Below are 21796 nucleotides of genomic sequence, written 5' to 3' on the forward strand. Positions count from 1 at the left end.
AAAATCTGAAAAGACCCTTAACGAGAAAAGATTGAATAGGTAATAAAAAAAAAAAAAAACCCTCCCCTCCCAAAAGCCCTAGCCGAGATGGCTTCACTGGAGAATTTACCGAACATTCAGAAAAGAGTTTACAGCAGTACTACTCAAACGGTTTCAGAACATAGGAAAGGAAGGGATATTTCTGAACTTGTTCTATGAAGTCAACATAACACTGATACCAAAACCAGGCAAAAAAAAAGAAAAAGAACACCACAAAAAAAGAAAATTACAGACCAGTATCTCTCGAATATAGATGCAAAAATTCTAAACAAAATTCTAGTCAAGAGAATTCGGCATTATATCAAAACAATAATACACCACGGCCAGGTAGGATTCATACCAGGTATGCAAGGATGGTTGTATATTAGAAAATCAATTAATGTAATTCACCACATAAATTAACTTTTTTAAAACAGCTTTGTTGAAATGTACTTCAGATACTATACACCATACACTTTATCCATTTAAAGTGTAGGATTCAGTTGTTTTTAGTATATTCATGGATATGTGCAATCATTACCACAATCAATTTTAGAACATTTTCATCGCCTTAGAAATAAACCCTATACCCTTTAGTTATTACCCCCTATATCCCCATCCCTTACTCCCAGCAGTGAGCAGCTACTAACGTACTTTCTATCTCTGTAAATTTCCCTATTCTGGACTTTGATATGAATGGAATCATATAGTACGTGGTGTTTTGTGACTGTCTTCTTTAACTTAGCATGTTTTCAAGGTTCATCTGTGTTGTAGCATATATTAGTACTTCATTCCTTTTTATGACCGAGTGATACCGTTCTATTCTGTCATACATAAGGTCACTATGAGTTGGAGCCAACTTAATGGCACCTAACAATACCAGTATTACATAGTGAGTATACCACATTTTGTTTATCCACTTATCCATTGATGGACATTTGGGTTGTTTCCACTTTTTGGCTATTACGGATAATGCTGCTATGAACATTCATGTATAAGTTTCTGTGTGAATATAATGTTTTCATTTCTCCTAGGTCTATACCTAGGAATGGAATTGCTGGATCGTATGGTCACTCTGTGTCTAACCATGTGAGGAACTGTCAGACTATTCTCCAAAGTGACGGCAACATTTTACATTTCCACCAGTAGTATATGAAAATTCTGATTTCTCCACATCCTCACTAATGCTTGTTGATCTGACTTTTTGATTCTAGCCATCCTAATGGGTATGAAGTGGTATCGCTATGATTTTGATTTGCATTTCCCTTATAATTAATAGTGCTGAGCATCTTTTCATGTGTTTACTGGCCATGTATCTTCTTTGGAGAAATGTCTATTCATATTCTTTGCCCATTTTAAATTAGGTTGCCTCTTTATTTCTGAACTCTTTATGTATCTGATTACTACCCCCTTATCAGATATATGATTTTCAAATGTTGTCTCCCACTCTGTGGGTTGCCCTTTTACTTTATTGATATGGTATCCTTTGAGGCAAAAAGAATTTAATTTTGATACAGTCCAGTTTACCTATTTTTTTCTTTTGTTGCTTGTGCTTTTAGGGTCATATCTAAGAATCCTTTGCCAAATCTAAGCTCCAAAAGATTTACTCCTGCGTTCTTCCAGGAGTTTTACAGTTTTAGCTCTTAATAATTTATATCTTGATCCCTCTAGAGTTACATTTTATATATGGTATGAGTTAAGGGTTTAACTTCATTCTCTTGCATGTGGTTATTCATTTATCCATTTGTTGATAGTGGTCTTTCTGTATTGAAAGGTCTTGGTAACCTTGTCGAAATCAATTGACTGTTGACTATAGGTTTATTTCTGGACTCTCAGTTCTATCTCATTGATCTGTATGTCTGTCATTGTGCTGGGATCACACTATCTTGATTACTGTTGTTTTGTAGTAAGTTTTGAAATTGAGACATGTGAATCCTCCTTTATCCTTCTTTTTTTTGGGATTGTTTTGGCTGTTCTAGATCTCTTGTAATTCCATATGAATTGGAGGATCAGCTTTTCCATTTCTGCAAAAAAAAGAGGTACTGGAACTTAGTGATTTTGTTGAATCCATAGATTGCTTTGGGTAGTATTGGTATTTTAACAATATGAAGTCTTCCAATCTTCGAACATGGGTGTCTTTCCATTTATTTAGGTCATCCTTAATTTCTTTTAGCAGCTTTTTGTAATTTTCAGTGTACAAGTCTTTGACCTCCTGGTTAAATTTATTCCTAGATATTTTATTCTTCTTTTTTTAGTTGTGCTTTAAGTGAAAGTTTACAAATCAAGTCAGACTCTCATACAAAAATTTACAAACACATTGCTATATATACCTAATTGCTCTCCCCCTAATGAGACAGCACATTCCTTCTGTCCGCTCTCACTTTTTTTATTAACTTTTATTGAGCTTCAAGTGAACGTTTACAAATGAAGTCAAACTGTCACATATAAGTTTATATACACCTTACTCCGTACTCCCACTTGCTCTCCCCCTAATGAGTCAGCCCTTTCAGTCTCTCCTTTCGTGACCATTTTGCCAGCTTCCAACTCTCTCTATCCTCCCATCCCCCCTTCAGACAGGAGATGCCAACGCAGTCTCAAGTGTCCATCTGATACAAATAGCTCACTCTTCATCAGCATCTCTCTCCTACCCACTGTCCAGTCCCTTTCATGTCTGATGAGTTGTCCTCAGGAATGGTTCCTGTCCTGGGCCAACAGAAGGTTTGGGGACCATGACCGCCAGGATTCCTATAGTCTCAGTCAGACCATTAAGTATGGTCTTTTTGTGAGAATTTGGGGTCTGCATCCCACTTATCTCCTGCTGCCTCAGGGGTTCTCTGTTGTGCTCCCTGTCAGGGCAGTCATCGGTTGTGGCCGGGCACCAACTAGTTCTTCTGGTCTCAGGATGATGTAGGTCTCTGGTTCATGTGGCCCTTTCTGTCTCTTGGGCTCTTAGTTATCGTGTGACCTTGGTGTTCTTCATTGTCCTTTGCTCCAGGTGGGTTGAGACCAATTGATGCATCTTAGATGGCCGCTTGTTAGCGTTTAAGACCCCAGATGCCACATTTCAAAGTGGGATGCAGAATGTTTTCATAATAGAATTATTTTGCCAGTTGACTTAGAAGTCCCCTTAAAGCATGGTTCCCAAACCCCCGCCCTTGCTCCGCTGACCTTTGAAGCATTCATTTTATCCTGGAAACTTCTTTGCTTTTGCTCCAGTCCAGTAGAGCTGACCTTCCATGTATTGAGTATTGTCCTTCCCTTCACCTAAAGCAGTTCTTATCTACTAACTAATCAGTAAAAAAACCCTCTCCCACCCTCGCTCCCTCCTCCCCTCGTAACCACAAAAGTATGTGTTCTTCTCAGTTTATACTATTTCTCAAGATCTTATAATAGTGGTCTTATACAATATTTGTCCTTTTGCCTCTGACAAATTTCGCTCAGCATAATGCCTTCCAGGTTCCTCCATGTTATGAAATGTTTCACAGATTCGTCACTGTTCTTTATCGATGTGTAGTATTCCATTGTGTGAATATACCACAATTTATTTAACCATTCATCCGTTGATGGACACCTTGGATGCTTCCAGCTTTTTGCTATTGTAAACAGAGCTGCAGTAAACATGGGTGTGCATATATCTGTTTGTGTGAAGGCTCTTATTTCTCTAGGGTATATTCCGAGGAGTGGGATTTCTGGGTTGTATGGTAGTTCTATTTCTAACTTTTTAAGAAAACTACAGATAGATTTCCAAAGTGGTTGTACCATTTGACATTCCCACCAGCAGTGTATAAGAGTTCCAATCTCTCCGCAGCCTCTCCAACATTTATTATTTTGTGTTTTTTGGATTAATACCAGCCTTGTTGGGGTGAGATGGAATCTCATCGTAGTTTTAATTTGCATTTCTCTAATGGCTAATGATCGAGAGCATTTTCTCATGTATCTGTTAGCTGCCTGAATATCTTCTTTAGTGAAGTGCGTGTTCATATCCTTTGCCCACTTCTTGATTGGGTTGTATGTCTTTTTGTGGTTGAGTTTTGACAGAATCATACAGATTTTAGAGATCAGGTGCTGGTCGGACATGTCATAGCTGAGAATTCTTTCCCAGTCTGTAGGTGGTCTTTTTACTCTTTTGGTGAAGTCTTTAGATGAGCATAGGTGTTTGATTTTTAGGAGCTCCCAGTTATCTGGTTTCTCTTCGTCATTTTTGGTAATGTTTTGTATTCTGTTTATGCTTTGTATTAGGGCTCCTAAGGTTGTCCCTATTTTTTCTTCCATGATCTTTATCGTTTTAGTCTTTATGTTTAGGTCTTTGATCCACTTGGAGTTAGTTTTTGTGCATGGTGTGAGGTATGGGTCCTGTTTCATTTTTTTGCAAGTGGATATCCAGTTATGCCAGCAGCATTTGTTAAAAAGACTATCTTTTCCCCAATTAACTGACACTTGGCCTTTGTCAAATATCAGCTGCTCATTTTTTTTTTCATTTGTGGATGGATTTATATCTGGGTTCTCAATTCTGTTCCATTGGTCTATGTGTCTGTTGTTGTACCAGTACCAGGCTGTTTTGACTACTGTGGCTGTATAATAGGTTGTGAAATCAGGTAGAGTGAGGCCTCCCACTTTCTTCTTCTTTTTCAGTAATGCTTTTTTTTTTTTTTTTGCTTATCCGAGGCTTCTTTCCCTTCCATATGAAGTTGGTGATTTGTTTCTCCATCACCTTAAAAAATGACATTGGAATTTGGATCGGGAAGTGCATTGTATGTCTAGATGGCTTTTGGTAGAATAGACATTTTTACTATGTTAAGCCTTCCTATCCATGAGCAAGGTGTGTTTTTCCACTTAAGTAGGTCCTTGTTAATTTCTTGTAGTAGTACTTTGTAGTTTTCTTTGTATAGGTCTTTTACATCTTTGGTAAGATTTATTCCTAAGTGTTTAATCTTCTTGGGGGCTACTGTGAATGGTATTGATTTGGTTATTTCTTCAGTGTTCTTTTTGTTGATGTAGAGGAATCCAAGTGATTTTTGTATGTTTATCTTATAACCTGAGACTCTGCCAAACTCTTCTATTAGTTTCAGTAGTTTTCTGGAGGATTCCTTAGGGTTTTCTGTGTATAAGATCATGTCATCTGCAACTAGAGGTAATTTTACTTCCTCCTTGCCAATCCAGATGCCCTTTATTTCTTTGTCTAGCCTAATTGCTCTGGCTAGGACCTCTAGCACAATGTTGAATAAGGGCAGTGATAAAGGGCATCCTTGTCTGGTTCCCGTTCTCAAGGGAAATGCTTTTATGCTCTCTCCATTTAGAGTGATGTTGGCTGTTGGCTTTGTATAGATGCCCTTTATTATGTTGAGGAATTTTCCTTCAATTCCTATTTTGGTGAGAGCTTTTATCTTAAATGGGTGTTGGACTTTGTCAAATGCCTTTTCTGCATCAATTGATAAGATCACGTGGTTTTTGTCTTTTGTTTTATTTATATGGTGGATTACATTAATGGTTTTTCTAATATTAAACCAGCCCTGCATACCTGGTATAAATCCCACTTGGTCGTGGTGGATTAATTTTTGATATGTTGTTGAATTCTATTGGCTAGAATTTTGTTGAGGATTTTTGCATCTATGTTCATGAGGGATATAGGTCTGTAATTTTCTTTTTTTTTCCACTCTTGCTTTTTGTGTCCGTTCGGCCAGCTGCTGACCCCCTCTACCCTCTCATCTCCCATTCAGACAGGAGATGCCAACATAGTCTCGTGTGTACTTGATCCAAAAAGCTCATTCTTCACCAGTATCATTGTCTGTCCCATAGTCCCGTCCAATCCCTGTCTGAAGAGTTAGCTTTGGGAATGGCCTCCGGGGTCTTTCTAGTCTCAGCCAGACCATTAAGTCTGGTCTTTTTACGAGAATTTGGGGTCTGCATCCCAGTGCTTTCCTGCTCCCTCAGGGGTTCTTTGTTGTGTTCCCTGTCAGGACAGTCACCGGTTGTTGCCAGGCACCATCTAGTTCTTCTGGTCTCAGGCTAATGTAGTCTCGGCTTTATGTGGCCATTTCTGCCTCTTGGGTTCATAATTACCTTGTGTCGTTGGTGTTCTTCATTCTCCTTTGCTCCAGGTGGGTTGAAACCAATTGATGCATCTTAGATGGCTGCTGGGTAGCGTTTAAAACCCCAGACACCACTCTCCAAAGTGGCATGCAGAATGTTTTCTTAATAGATTTTACTATGCCAGTTGACATAGATGTCGCCTGAAACCATGGTCCTCATACCCTCCGCCCCTGCTACGCTGGCCTTCGAAGCATTCAGTTTATTCAGGAACCTTCTTTGCTTTTGGTTTAATCCTTTTGTGCTGACCTCTCCTGTATTGTGTGTTGTCTTTCCCTTCACCTAAAGTAGTTCTTATCTACTATCTAAATAGTGAAAACTCCTCCCTCCCTCACCTCCCTCGTAACCATCAAAGAATATTTTCTTCTGTGTTTAAACTATTTCTCGAGTTCTTAAAATGGTGGTCTTATACAATATTTGTCCTTTTCCAGCTGACTAATTTCGTTCAGCATAATGCCTTCCAGATTCCTTCATGTTATGAAATGTTTGACGGGTTCATCATTGCTCTTTATGCATAGTATTCCATTATGTGACTATACTGTAATTTATCCATTCATCTGTTGATGGGCACCTTGGTTGCTTCCATCTTTTTGCTATTGTAAACAGTGCTGCAGTGAACATGAGTGTGCAAATATCTGTTCGTGCAAGGGTTCTTATTTTTCTAGGATATATTCCGAGGAGTAGGATTGCTGGATCCTATGGTAGTTCTATTTCTAGTTTTTTAAGGAAGCACCGATAGATTTCCAAGTGGTTGTACCATTTTACATTCCCACCAGCACTGTATAAGTGTTCCGGTCTCTCCAAAACCTCTCCAACATTTATTATTTTGTGTTTTTTAGATTAATGCCAACCTTGTTGGAGTGAGATGGAATCTATTATAATTTTGATTTACATTTCTCTAATGGCTAATGATTGTGAGCATTTCCTCATGTATCTATTAGCTACCTCAGTGTCGTCTTTAGTGACATTCCTGTTCATATCCTTTGCCCATTTTTTAATTGGGTTATTTATCTTTTTGTAGTTGAGTTTTTGGAGTATCATGTAGATTTTAGAGATCAGGTGCTGATCAGAAATGTCATAGCTAAAAACTTTCTCCCATTCTCTAGGGAGTCTTTTTACTCTTTTGGTGAAGTCTTTGGATGAGCATAGGTGTTTGATTTTTTAGGAGCTCCCAGTTACCTGGTTTCTCTTCTGCATTGTTAGTAATGTTTTGTATACTGTTCATGCCATGTGTCAGGGCTCCTAGTGTTGTCCCTATTTTTTCTTCCATGATCTTCATCATTTTAGATTTTCTATTTAGGTCTTTGGTCCATTTTGAGTTAGTTTTTGTGCATGGTGTAAGGTATGGGTCTTGTTTCATTTTTTTGTGGATGGATATCCAGTTATGCCAGCACCATTTGCTAAAAAGACTGTCTTTTCCCCATTTGACTGACTTTTGGCCTTTGTCAAATATCAACTGTTCATATGTGGATGGATTTATGTCTGGATTCTCAATTCTGTTCCATTGGTCTGTGTGTCTGTTGTACTAGTACCAGGCTGTTTTGACTACTGTGGTGGTATAATAGGTTCTAAAATCAGGTAGAGTGGACCTCCCACTTTCTTCTTCTTTTTCAGTAGTGCTTTATTTATCTGGGGCGTCTTTCCCTTCTATATGAAGTTGGTAATTTGTTTCTCCAGCTCATTAAAAAATGTCATTGGAATTTGGATTGTAATGGCATTGTACCTATAGGTAGCTTTTAGTAGAATAGATATTTTTACAAGGTTGAGTCTTCCTATCCATGAGCAAGGTATGTTTTTCCATGTATGGAAGTCTCTTTTGGTTTCTTGCAGAAGTGTACTGTAGTTTTCTTTGTATAAGTCTTTCACATCTCTGGTAAGATTTATTCCTAAGTATTTTATCTTCTTGGGGGCTACTGTAAATGGCATTGATTTGGTGATATCCTCTTCGATGTTCTTTTTGTTGGTGTAGAGGAATCCAACTGATACTTGTATGTTTATCTTGTATCCCGATACTCTGCTGAACTCTTCTATTAGTTTCAGTAGTTTTCTGAAGGATTCCTTAGGGTTTTCTGTGTATAAGATCATGTCATCTGCAACTAGAGATACTTTTACTTCTTCCTTGACAATCTGGATGCTCTTTATTTCTTTATCTAGCCTAGTTGCTCTGGCTAGGACTTCCAGCACAACGTTGAATAAGAGTGGTGATAAAGGCCATCCTTGTCTGGTCCCCGATCTCAATGGGAATGTTTTCAGGCTCTCTCCATTTAGGGTGATGTTGGCTGTTGGCTTTATATAAATGCCCTTTATTATGGTGAGGAATTTTCCTTCTATTCCCATTTTGCTGAGAATTTTTATCAGGAATGAGTGTTGAACTTTGTCAAATACCTTTTCTGCATCAATTGATAAAATCATGTGATTCTTATCTTTTGTTTTATTTATGTGGTGGATTGCATTAATTGTTTTTCTAATGTTGAACCATCCCTGCATACCTGGTATGAATCCCATTTAGTCATGGTGAGTTATTTTTTTGATATGTTGTTGAACTCTATTGGCTAGAATTTTGTTGAGGATTTTTGCGTCTACGTTCATGAGGGATATAGGTCTATAATTTTCTTTCTTTGTGATGTCTTTACCTGGTTTTGGTATCAGGGATATGGTGGCTTCATAGAATGAGTTTGGTAGTATTTCGTGTTTTTCTATGCTCTGAAATACCTTTAGTAGTAGTGGTGTTAACTATTCTCTGAAAGTTTGGTAGAACTCTGCAGTGAAGCTGTCCGAACCAGGGCTTTATTTTGTTGAGAGTTTTTGCATTACCTTTTCAATCTTTTCTTTTGTTATGGGTCTATTTATTTGTTCTACCTCTGTTTGTGTTATTTTAGGTAGGTAGTGTGTTTCTAGGAATTCGTCTGTTTCTTCTAGGTTTTCAAATTAGAGTACAATTTTTCATAGTAATCTGATATGATTCTTTTAATTTCAGTTGGGTCTTTTGTAATATCACCCATCTCATTTGGGTTATTTGCTTCCTCTCCTGTTTTTCTTTTGTCAGTTTCGCCAGTGGTTTATCAATTTTGTTAATTTTTTTCAAGGAACCAGCTTTTGGTCTTGTTAACTCTTTCAGTTGTTTTTATGTTTTCTGTTTCATTTAGTTGTGCTCTGATTTTTATTATTTCCTTTGTTCTAGTGCCTGAAGGTTTCTTTTGTTGCTTTCTTTCTGTTTGTTCAAGTTTTAGGGATAATTCTTTGATTTTGGCCCTTCTTCTTTTTGTATGTGTGCATTTATTGATATAAATTGGCCTCTGAGCACCGCTTTTGCTGTGTCCCAAAGATTCTGATATGAAGTGTTTTCATTCTCATTGGATTCAATGAATTTCTTTATTTCATCCTTAATGTCTTCTATAATCCAGTGTTTTTTGAGCAGGGTATTGTTCAGCTTCCATGTGTTTGATTTCTTTTTCCTGCTTTTTTTCTATTATTGATTTCAACTTTTATTGCATTATGTTAAGAGAAGATGCTTTGTAATATTTCGATGTTTTGGATTCTGCCAAGGCTTGCTTTATGACCTAATACGTGGTCTGTTCTAAAGAATGTTATGTGTGCACTAGAAAAGAAAGTATACTTGGCTGTGGTTCGGTGGAGTGTTCTGTATATGTTTATAAGGTCGAGTTGGTTGATTGTGGCATTTAGATCTTCCTTGTCTTTACTGATCTTCTTTCTGGATGTCCTGTCCTTCACCGAAAGTGGTGTGTTGAAGTCTCCTACTGTTAGAGTTTGTTTCGTGTATCTTGCAGCTCTGTCATTGGGTGCATAAATATTTCACATGGTTATATCCTCCTGGTATATTGTCCCTGTAATCATTATATAGTGTTCTTCCTTATCCTTTGTGGTAGATTTAACTTCAAAGTCTATTTTGTCAGAAGTTAATATTGCCACTCCTGCTCTTTTGTGATTGTTGTTTGCTTGATATATTTTTTTCCATCCTTTCATTTTTAATTTGTTTGTGTCTCTATATCTAAGGTGTTTCTCTTGTAGGCAGCATATAGACGGATCTTGTTTTTTCATCCCTTCTGCCACTGTCTCTCTTTATCTGTGCATTTAGTCCATTTACATTCAGCGTGATTATGGATAGGTATGAGTTTAGTGCTGTCATTTTGATGTCTTTTTTTGTGTGTTGTTGACAGATTGTTTTTCCCACTTAATTTTTTGTGCTGAGTAGTTTAAATATTGTCTTTTCCTTGTTGTTGTTGATTTTGTTTTTGCTGAGTCTCTATTTTTTTCTTGTATTTTATTTTGATGAATAGGAGAGTTAGCCTCCTTTGTGGTTACCTTAATATTTACCTCTATTTTTGTAAGTTTAAACCTAACTTTTATTTCTTTGTGTTGCCTTGTCTTTCTGTCCATATGAAAGATCTATTATTATGTTTTTTAGTCTGTCTTTATTATTTTAATGTTGTCGTCTTTTACATAATGACATTGCCATTTCCCTGTTTTGAGCATTTTTTGATCTCAATTTATTTTTGTGATTTCCCTGTCTGTTTTGACATCTGATTGCTCTGTCCATTGTCCTAGTCTTGGGTTGATGCCTGACACTATTGATTTTCCAACCAAAGAGCTCCCTTTAGTATTTCCTATAGTTTTGGTTTGGTTTTTACGTATTCCCTAAACATCTGTTTACTTGGAAATGTCCTAATTTCACCTTCATATTTGAGAAACAGTTTTGCGGGATAAATAATTCTTGGCTGGCAGTTTTTTTCCATCAGTGCTTTATATAAGTCATCCCATTGCCTTCTTGCCTGCATGGTTTCACCTGAGTAGTCCGATCTTATTCTTATTGGCTCTCCTTTGTAGGTGATTTTTTTTTTGTTTCTCCTTAGGTGCTCTTAAAATTCTTTCTTTATCTTTGGTTTTTGGCAAGTTTGATTATAATATGTCTTGGTGACTTTCTTTTAAAATCTACCTTATGTGACGTTTGATCATCATCTTGGGTTGATATCTTCTCATCTTTCATGATAACAGGGAAGTTTTCTGCCAACAAATCTTCAACAATTCCCTCTGTATTTTCTGTTATCCCTCCCTGTTCTGGTACTCCAGTCACTTGTAGGTTTGTTCTCTTGATAGAGTGCCATATGATTCTTAAAGTTTCTTCATTTTTTAAAGATTCTTTTATCTGATTTTTCTTCAGATGTTTTTGTGCCAAGTGCTTTATCTTCGCAGTCACCAATTCTCCTTCCTACTTGCTAAATTCTACTCCTCTGACTTTCTGCTAAGTTGTCTAATTCTATAATTTTATTGTTAATGTTCTGAATTTCTGACTGCTGTCTCTCTGTGAATTCTTGTAGCTTATTAAATTTTTCATTATGTTCTTGAGTAATCTTTTAATTTCTTAACTGCTTTATCTGTGTGTTCCTTGGCTTGTTCTGCATATTGCCTGATCTCCTTCCTGATGTCTTGAAGAGTTCTGTATATTAATCTTTTGAATTCTGTATCTGGTAACTCCAGGAATGCACCTTCATCCAGAAGATCCTTTGATTCTGTGTTTTGAGAGCTTGTTGAAGCGATCATGGTCAGCTTCTTTATGTGGTTTGATATTGACTGTTGTCTCCAAGCCATCTATAGGTTATTGTATTAGTTTATTTTTTATTTGCTTACTGTATGTTAGTTTCTTGCTACGTTTTGTGTTGATATGCCGAAATGGGTTGGTTGAGTGAGCTATCTTGATTATTTTCTCTTTTGGAGCTCTAACACCCCATCACCAGATAGCTAGAGCTGTTATCAGGTATATGAGTTTGTGAGTCCATTCACTTTTCTTTTGTGGATTCAGCTCAGGTGTCCAGGTAGCTGGTCATCAAGTTTGTGGTACAGACTCTGTCCTACAGTCTTAGAGGGGCAGGGGTGTTTGGTGTAGTTACCAGTATCTGGTTGCAGCAGGGGGTCATGCTCTGAAGAAGGTAGGGGGTGAGAAGCATCCCCTGAGTGTCTCTGAGGAAAGTGTGTCCTAGTTCCCTGGAGCATACAGGTGGGTGGGTTCTGCAGATGGACCATGGGCACCCAGTGCTTTTGGTTGTAAGGACTGGGAGGTATCAGTTTTCCTCGTACCCTTGTCACAGGTGGCTGGATGACCTGAGTGGTGCCACCAGTCCTTATGCCCCTGGTGTGGGTAGGTGAGGACCCTGTTTAATAGGCAAAGCGGTGTCAAATATCAAACACCTACCTCTCCACCACACAGCTTAAACAGTTGCAGTCTGTTAGCAAGGGCCTGTTCTCCTGAAATAGGCCCCTACAGGTCCATGCAGAGGGGAAAGGTATTCGAAATCCACAGACTGTTTATGCCTGGACAGTAACCACTTCTATCCTGAGCTCCCCAGGTTAGTGGAGCTGTCAGATTATCTTTCCCTGTGCTGTGAATTTATTCCTTATCCATGTCCGGGAGCATGGCCCATGGTTCTCAAATGGGCCTATCTCCCGCCCAGGGAAGTCAACAGGCACTGAAGCCAGCTTGAGGGTGGGGGGAGCGGTAAAATATACGCAAGTACTTAGCTTTTGCTGACAGCTCCGTCCTCTGGGTCTGGAGGTGTGAGTAGGCTGTGTGGCTGGCTGCTTTCCCTGAGGAAACTGTGGCCGAATGCTACTACCAGCCCACTACAACCGCTCCCGGGAATGGTGCCTGAGGGATCCCAGCGATTCAGGTCTGGTAACTCCTCTCCACTTCTGAACTGTCTCTCTGTCCCCCTGCCACTTAGTCCGTTTTCTAACTTTGCCTTTGATGTTCAGGGCTCCTCTCTTGTCGTAAATAAAATCGTTTCACTTGATTTTTTGGATCTTTGTTATAAGAGGGATAGCCAGAAGCATCTGGCTGTTCTATTGTCTTGGCCCCGCCCCTCTCCTCTGATATCTTATCCTTTTAGTTGCTAATATAAATGAATTTATTTTCCTAATTTTCAGATTGTTCATTGCTGGATCTCAACTGATTATTGTTTGTTGAGTTTATATAACTTTTTTTTTTTTTGTCTTTAACAAAGAAAAATTCATTTCCTCACAGTAAAGTAGGCTAAAAGTCCAAATTCAGGACTTCACCTCCAGGGGAGTTCTTTCTCTCTCTGTTGGCTCTCTAAATCCTAATAACTTTTTTTTTTTTATTAACTTTTATTAAGCTTCAAGTGAACGTTTACAAATCCAATCAGTGTGTCACATATAAGTTTACATACATCTTACTCCGTACTCCCACTTGCTCTCCCCACAATGAGTCAGCCCTTTCAGTCTCTCATTTCGTGACAATTTTGCCAGCTTCCAACTCTCTCTATCCTCCCATCCCCCCTCCAGACAAGAGACACCAACACAATCTCAAGTGTCCACCTGATATAATTATCTCACTCTTCATCAGCATCTCTCTTCCACCCACTGACCAGTCCCTTTCATGTCTGATGAGTTGTCTTCGGGGATGGTTCCTCTCCTGTGCCAACAGAAGGTCTGGGGACCATGGCCGCCGGGATTCCTCTAGTCTCAGTCAGACCATTAAGTATGGTCTTTTTATGAGAATTTGGGGTCTGCATCCCACTGATCTCCTGCTCCCTCAGGGGTTCTCTGTTGTGCTCCCTGTCAGGGCAGCCATCGGTTGTGGCCGGGCACCAACTAGTTCTTCTGGTCTCAGGATGATGTAGGTCTCTGGTTCATGTGGCCCTTTCTGTCTCTTGGGCTCTTAGTTATCGTGTGACCTTGGTGTTCTTCATTCTCCTTTGCTCCAGGTGGGTTGAGACCAATTGATGCATCTTAGATGGCCGCTTGTTAGCATTTAAGACCCCAGGCGCCACATTTCAAAGTGGGATGCAGAATGTTTTCATAATAGAATTATTTTGTAAATCCTAATAACTTTTTGATTTATTAAAATTCATTTAGGTTTTCATCCACCTAGCATTGTAAAAGTGTAAGATACTCCTCAGATCTTAGTTTGCTTTGGGTAAAACCGACAGCAAATATGACTAGAGTTGAAGGATTATGAACGTGAAAAAGTACTTAAGAATGGCAGATGTCTATAACAATATGATCAGATTTAAAATTTGTGTACAATACAAGGATAAGGCAAAATAAGGATCAAGAGACAAGACAAAATAATTTAGCTTTTACACCATACACAAAAAATAAATTCAGAGTGGGTTAAGGACCTAAATGTGCAAATTAACACCATAAAATTTTTAGAAGAAAATGCAGAGGCAGTGCTCTTGGGCCTAGCTTTTAACAGTGGATTATCTAATATAATAACAAAAGTACAAACAGCAAAAGACAAAATAAATGGGGCCTCATAAAAATTAAAAACTTATTGTTCATCAAAACAAAAAAGACTACTGAAAAAAACTTGAAAAACTACCAAGAAAATTCAAAGCCAAGCTACTGATGGGGAGAATGTCTTTGGAAACCATACATCCAACAAGAATCCAATAAGGCAATATATATATAAGACTTTGACAACTTAACAATAAAAAAAGAAATAACCCAATCATAAAATGACCAAAGGAATTGAATGGGTATTTCATCAAAGAGGACATTCAAATGACCACCAAACACAGGAAAAGATGCTCAGTATCATTAGTTATCAGGAGATGCAAATCAAAGCCACAGTGAGATACCATTTCACTCCCACTAGGGTGGCTAAGATTAAAAAACAGAAAGTAGCAAATGTTGGCGAGGCTGTGAGGAAATTAGAACTCTTACACATTGCTGGTGGGAATGCAAAATGGTACAGCCCTTGTGAAAAGATTACGGCATTTTCTTAAAAAATGAAAACAGAACTGCCATATGATGCAGCAATTCCACTCCTAGGTATATACCCAAAAGACTTGAAAGCAGAAGATCAAACAGAACTTGTACACCATAGTTCATTGCAGTACTATTTACAGTAGTCGAAAGTTGGAAACAACCGAAATGCACATCAGCAGATGAATGGATAAACAAAATGTGATACATATATACAATGGGATTCTACTCAGCCAGTAGGAGAAATGAAGTCTCGATACACGCTACAATATTTGATGGAGCTGGAAGACATTATGCTGAGTGAAATAAGTCATTCACAGAAGGACAAATATTATATGACCTCACTTATATAAAAATACAAGAAAAGGCAAATGTATAGAAACCAAAGTTTATTTAGTGATTTCCAGGGGTGGGAAGGGAAAAGGGGAGGGAGTTAATGGTGATGGAAATATCGTGGTGCTTAAGGATAGGGTTGCACAGCTGATTATTTTAATTGCTCTCAATAAGTTGTATACCTGTAAAAAGTTGAATCAGCAAAAGCTGTGTGATAGACATATTTACAACAAAGTCAAAAAGGAATAGCTGCTGAAGCTGCTTATGTAAAACCAAAAACCTTGTAGTATTTGGCTTCTTGGTTTGGAGGTTTAGGGACATAGTTTCATCCCAAGTAATTGGCCTAGTAATGTGTTTAGTGCTTCTGCAGTGCCTAGGATCTTAAAAGCTTCCAAATGGCCATCCAAGGCACAACAATTGGCGTCTATCCATCTGGTACAACAGAAGAAGAAGGAAGTCAGGAATAGGAGGAGGATATGGAATGTGTGGATAATTGCCTCCATGAACAACTGCCTCCTTTGCCATGGGACCAGAAGAACTGGATGGTACCCGACTACCATTATTGAACATTTTGATCAAAGATTCCATAGAATAATCCTGATGAAAAAGAGGGGAAATGCAGAACAGAATTTCAAATTCTCATGGACTCCAGGCGCCATGAAAGTTGGATGAATCCCTGAAACGATCGCCCTGAGATAATCTTTAAATCTTAAACCAGAAATATCCCCTGAAGTCTTCTGAAAGCAAACAGTAGTTTAGCTTAACTAGTAAAAAAACATCTGCCTTGAGCATTATGCTCTTTTAAGAACTATTTGTATTGGATCAAAGTGACAACAGCAAATCAAAAAATTAGATAGGAACCTTAGCAGGAATGAGTTCCTGTTAATGGGTAAGAATAAGTCAGAAGAGAAGGGTGAGAATGGTTACACAGTTCAGTGTCACTGAAATGTACATGTAGGAATGGTTGAATTAGTCTATGTTTTGCTACGTATATTCTTAAGAACAAGAAATAAAATTTAAAAAATTGACTTAAATTTTTTCTGCTTGTCTATGAACTTTATGAATGATAAATTAAGGGGGAAAAATTTATCAGTATTGTAATTAAAAGTATAGGAAGACCTGTGAAATGTAGTGCTATTTGAGAAATAGAACATGTACTTGGAAAAGTAGATGTTACATATCTTTTTTTCTCTTTTAGGAAATGACCACAGGTGAACATACCCAAGATGAAATAGGTAACTGTTAACAAGGAAACTACTAAAACTGCTTGGTAAATAATAGCACAGTGATTCAGGAGTAGCGGTAGCTAGTAAATGAGTCAGAATTATAGGTCGTTGAACAAAAAGATATAGCTGTTGAATATATTATCTCTAGGGGAAATTTGGATTCTGGGAATGTTACTTTAGAAGGTGAGTCAAAAATTAAACATTTAATGAAGCATTACTGGTGGATTTTTCTGGATTTGCACAGATAATACTATATTCTTTGAAGGCATTAAGCTGTTTAATTGGGGGAGGGCAAGGGCAGGCATTTTCAGTGAGTAAATTTATTTATTTGTAGTATATAACCTAAACAAAACATTACCCCAGTAAAGGATAGGGGATATTTAAATTTGTTACAGGAAGATAAACACCTGCATTAAAAATATTTTTTTAGTAAAAAAGTAAATAAATAAATAAGCACACTTAAATTTCCAGATTCATTCTTATGTTGTAAGGCTGGTGTATTTTCTCACAAGGTACCAACGATGGAAGCACTGAAGCTGCTATAGCTTTACTGACAATGGGAGATCTAGTGTTGCAGTCAGAAGTCAGTACTGAACAGGGTGATGGTAAGAATAAAAGATAAGTCTAACAAGAAAAGAAACTTTTAAGAAATTACACCTACATTCGAATGACAAATGAATACCTGCCCTTTACATTTGAAATTGGCATCACTTTGTTTTTCCTGAAAGGGTAATAATGTGTGCATTTACCCATCTACTAACTTCCTGAACCCTTTTAGGTATAGTGGCAGCCATTTTGAATATCGCACTTAGTTTATTAAGAATAATTTATATTCATGGAATAGTTAATCTAGTGAATCCTCTAGCTTTATCATCATAAAGATCATTGGTTAACTGAGCTTATTGATCACTGATCACTTTACACAGGTTTCTTTAGCAAAAGGCTGCTGCTTTAGATGGTCCTCACAGTTACATGATAATCAAATGCGGTATGAAGTGGCAATACAGTTAGTTACTTAGTGAAATAATTTAAACTGCTAATTTTGACAGAGCCAAAAGATATAATTCAACCCAGATTTTTATATTAGGCAGAATTTATAGATTAGCTAATATGCTTTACTAAATATCTCTTACTTTAAGAACATTAAATGGATAATTATGCTAATTGTGTTCTTGGTAAATATTGTGACGGGTGATGAGTGGTTTGCCATTCATTTTAAAAGGTCTTAGACTTTTAGCCCCATAATCGTGTATTTATCAGGAAAGTATGATTTGTGTTCTCTCTAGGGCTCTTGTCTCAATGATAGAGTATGGAGCTTGTTACAAACCTCTAGAACATAAAATACAATTGTTAAAAAATTGTAAATTAAGGCAGTCCCATGTACAAATCCATCTGAGATTATGTAGTTATTGAAAGTAATAAACTCATTTTTACTTGTAATACCACACATTTTCAGTCTGTAAGCATTTTTAAGCTTATAGCAGGTCAAATTCCTGGCATAAAACATGAAATTTTAAATTTACATTTGCAGCCAAAAAGAGCAAATTTAAAAAATAATGTTAGCTGCTGTTGAGTCGACCCCTTACTCATAGTGAACCCATGAACAATGGGATCAGACCATTGTGATCCATAGGATTTTTGTTGGCTATTTTCAGAAGTAGTTTGCCAGGCCTTTCTTCCCTAAAATAGTATAGAATTTTTAAATTACTAAAAGTTGAAAACCCTGGTGGCGTAGTGGTTAAGTGCTACGGCTGCTAACCAAGAGGTCAGTAGTTCGAATCGACCAGGTGCTCCTTGGAAACTGTCTCGGGCAGTTCTGCTCTGTCCTATAGGGTTGGTATGAGTTGGAATTGACTCGATGGCAGTGGGTTTTTTAAATGTTGAAGAAATTAGTTTATTTCTATATATATTTATATTGGGTTAATTTTAATTTTCTATTTTTTTTTTCTGCAATAGGAATAGTTGTACTTCCTGATATTTATTCAAAGGATAACAGCCATATTCCTTCTAGCCCAGATAATATAAAACACAACATTATTCATGAAAGTCAGGAGCTTTCTTCAGCTGTCATTAGTATATCTCCTGCATCATTAGAAGAAGACAGCATTGTATTGGAGGAACAAAGTATTAGAGAAGAAATTGGTTTAATGGAGAAAGTAAAGGAAAACGCTCCACTAACCAGGTTGAATTTGCTTTTTATTACACTATTATTTCTTTTGAGTTTTACTAAAAAATATAGTATTCAACCCATAAAAAATAATTTTATCAACCATCAATTTAGTTAGTACCTTTGAGTAATGCTTGTAATAAATGTAAAGTAGACAATTTCATTTCTCACCCTTTCAGTTAGGATTGACTGTGTTTGACTTTAATGATTTGCAAGTTAAAATTACAGCAATATGTATGTCTTTGAAGCGGTAATGAAATAGTTTTATGTAAATGGTAGTCTGTATTTTACAAACAGGGCCCAGAATCTCTTTCCTGTTCAAGACCTTTTGTAAAGTTACTACTTTGTGATTTTAGCATTAAGAAATTAACGCTTGCAGACAGTGTGGCACAGTAAATTTGTCAATGTATTAATATAGAGACTCTTACATGATGGCTAAATTTCTCTTTCTTCCTATGTCTCTTTTTCTAGGAATACAGCTTCTAGAGTGACCAGTAATTTGAGAATAAGAAATAGATTTCCCAAGCCTAAGCCAAATCTTAAAAGGATTTTAGGGACCAAAAGACTTAGTGCTCGTCAGGAAGTCCCCAGTTTGTCTGTAACCAAAGGGGAAGAAGTGGAAATTCAAAGGGGTAAATTTTATGTTTCCCTTACAAAGTTATAAGATTACTTTGGCACATGAAATTGCATTAGCTTCTCAAATGAAATATTCGGTCATTAAACTTCTTTTAATTAAAAAAAATGTGCAAACATACAGAAAAGTAGAATGAAGTATAAATACCCATAAATCTACCAACTCGTTTCAGTAATGATTACCATTTTGCTGTATTTGCTGGATTAATCTTTTTATCTCGTCATAGATATTTTTCCTGTGTGTGCACACACAGATACTGAAGCCAATATCTCTTAGAAATGTAATGCACGTGACAAAAAAGACAGCCCCCAAATGACATAAAATGAATAAAACTCCCTCTTTTCCTTGTTCCCAGCTTGTTAGTCCCACTGCTAGTGGTAAACTGTTGTTACCAGTTTTTTATTGTATACTTCTAGAAATGTTTTGTATACATACAAGCATCTACATATGTGTGTGTGTGTATACACATATATACGCACATACATAAACCCTTCAGAAAGAAAAATATATGCATGCTAAATGATATATACTGTTCATCACTTTTTAGATAACACCTTTATTGAGCTGTAATTTGCATACACTCATTTAAAGTGTGCAATTCAGTGGTGTTTAGTATATTTGTATTCATTTTGTTGTATAACTGTCATCACCACAGTCAACTTCAGGACATTTTTGTGACCTCAAAAATAAACCCTATACCCATTAACGGTCCAAGGCAAACACTAACGCACTTTCTGTCTCTATAGATTTGCCTATTTTAGATGTTTTATATAAATGGAATTGTATACTATGTGGCCTTTTGTGATTACCTTCTTTCACTTAGTGTAATGTTTTCAAGGTTTGTCCATTTTGTAGCATGTAGCAGTACTTCCTTTCATTGCCAAGTAATATTCCGTTGTATGAATGTACCACATTTTGTTTAACCATTCATCAGTTGATAGACATTTCAGTTGTTTCCACTTTTTGACTGTTGTGAATAATACTGCTATGAACGTTCATGTACAATTTTTGTGTGAACTTAAGTTTTCATTTCTCTTGGGTATAGTATACCCATGAGTGGAATTGCTGGGTCATGTGGTAATTCTGTGTTTTACCTTTTGAGTAACTGCTGGACTGTTTTCCAAAGTCACTGCATCATTTTATATAATCATCAGCAGTGTATGAGGGTTCCAGTTTTTCATCATCTGCCACTTGTTCTTATTTGTCATTTTTATTATAGCCATTCTAGTTGGTGTGAAGTGGTGTCTCATTGTGGTTTTGATTTGCATTTCCCTGTTGGCTGATGATGTTGAATTTCTTTCCACATGCTCGTTTTTTTTATTTTACTTTTTTGTTACACTTTAGATGAAAGTTTACAGAGCAAATTAGTTTCCCATTCAATAGTTTGTACATAAAGTGTTCCATGACATTGGTTGCATTCCCCTCAGTATGTCAGCATTCTCATTTCTGCCCTGGATTCCCCGTCTTCTTTTGTCCAGATTTTCTACCCCTTCCTACAGGGTCGCTACGAGTCAGAATCAACTCGATGGCAGTGAGTTTGGTTTTTAGTTTTTGGGTTTCCTGCCTTCTCATCTTTGCTTTTGGGCAAATGTTGTCTTTCTGATTTCACATAATTGATTGTTCTAAGGAACATGTTCCTCTCAGGTGTTACTGTTTCTTTTGTGGGCCTGTCTATTGCTTGGCTGAAAGGTGGTCTCTGGGAATGGTTTCAGTTCCAGGTCAGAAGGTCTTAGGGCCATAGTTTTGGGGATTCCTCCAATCTCTGTCAGACCAATAAGTCTGGTCTTTTTTGTGAATTTGATTTTTTGTTCTACATTTTTCTCCCACTCTGTGTGGGACCCTCTGTTGTGATCCTAGTCAGAGCTGTTGGTAGTGGTAGCCAGGCACCATCTAGTTGTTTTGGTCTCAGGGTCGTGTAGGCTGTAGTTCATGTGGTCCAATAGTCCTTTGAACCAATTGCTCCCTTGAGTCTTTGGTTTTTTTCACTCTTCTTTGCTCTGGATGGGAAGAGACCAGTAGTTGTATCTTAGGTGGCTGCTTGCAAGCTTTTAAGACCCTGGACACTACTCATCCTACTCCCCCATAGGATGCAGAACATTATCTTTATGAAGTATGTTGTGCCAATTGATATAAATGTCCCCCAAGTCTATGGTCCTTTGTGTTCGAGCCTAGAAACTTCATCCTGTAAGGTGTTTGGTTATGTCTATGACTGTGCCCCTATTGTATATATTAATAAACATACAGCACTTTCAATTGTGTGTGCAGAAATATCCACAACAAAACCTGTATCTACAGGTAGGTGTGTTCCCTTACACCCTCCCACACCTCTTTAGTGTACCTATCTACTTGTGTATCCATTTGTAAATCACTGTTTATTAACACTGTTGTTGTAAGATTGTCTGTGTTATAGTAATTGCCATGGTTGGCTTTTATTCCTGCATTCCTCTCAGTGTCTTCCTCTGCCTTGGTTGTGTTCTGCTGACTTGCCTTATATTGTGTATTGCCTTTCCCTTCACCAGTATTAACACATGTCTTCTGTCTAGCTCATAATTTTCTCTGTCCCCCTCCCAACCCTGGTAGCCATCA

The 21796-nt window shown here is 37.4% G+C and overlaps 1 protein-coding gene across 3 annotated transcripts in view; it reads left to right on the top strand.

Annotated features, from left to right (window-relative positions):
• Positions 1 to 21796, top strand: part of BDP1 (B double prime 1, subunit of RNA polymerase III transcription initiation factor IIIB) — a 118049-nt gene that overhangs the window by 73050 nt on the left and 23203 nt on the right. For 2 of the 3 annotated variants that reach the window (XM_064272962.1, XM_064272961.1), the window contains exons 27-30: positions 16382 to 16418; positions 16922 to 17014; positions 18366 to 18591; positions 19048 to 19208. In XM_064272962.1, the coding sequence (XP_064129032.1) occupies positions 16382 to 16418; positions 16922 to 17014; positions 18366 to 18591; positions 19048 to 19208 (517 nt within the window). The remainder of the gene's footprint in view (positions 1 to 16381; positions 16419 to 16921; positions 17015 to 18365; positions 18592 to 19047; positions 19209 to 21796) is intronic. The other variant, XM_064272963.1, reaches the window with a different exon arrangement.

This window comes from Loxodonta africana, chromosome 2 (genome assembly GCF_030014295.1).
Source record: "Loxodonta africana isolate mLoxAfr1 chromosome 2, mLoxAfr1.hap2, whole genome shotgun sequence".
NCBI lineage: Eukaryota > Metazoa > Chordata > Mammalia > Proboscidea > Elephantidae > Loxodonta > Loxodonta africana.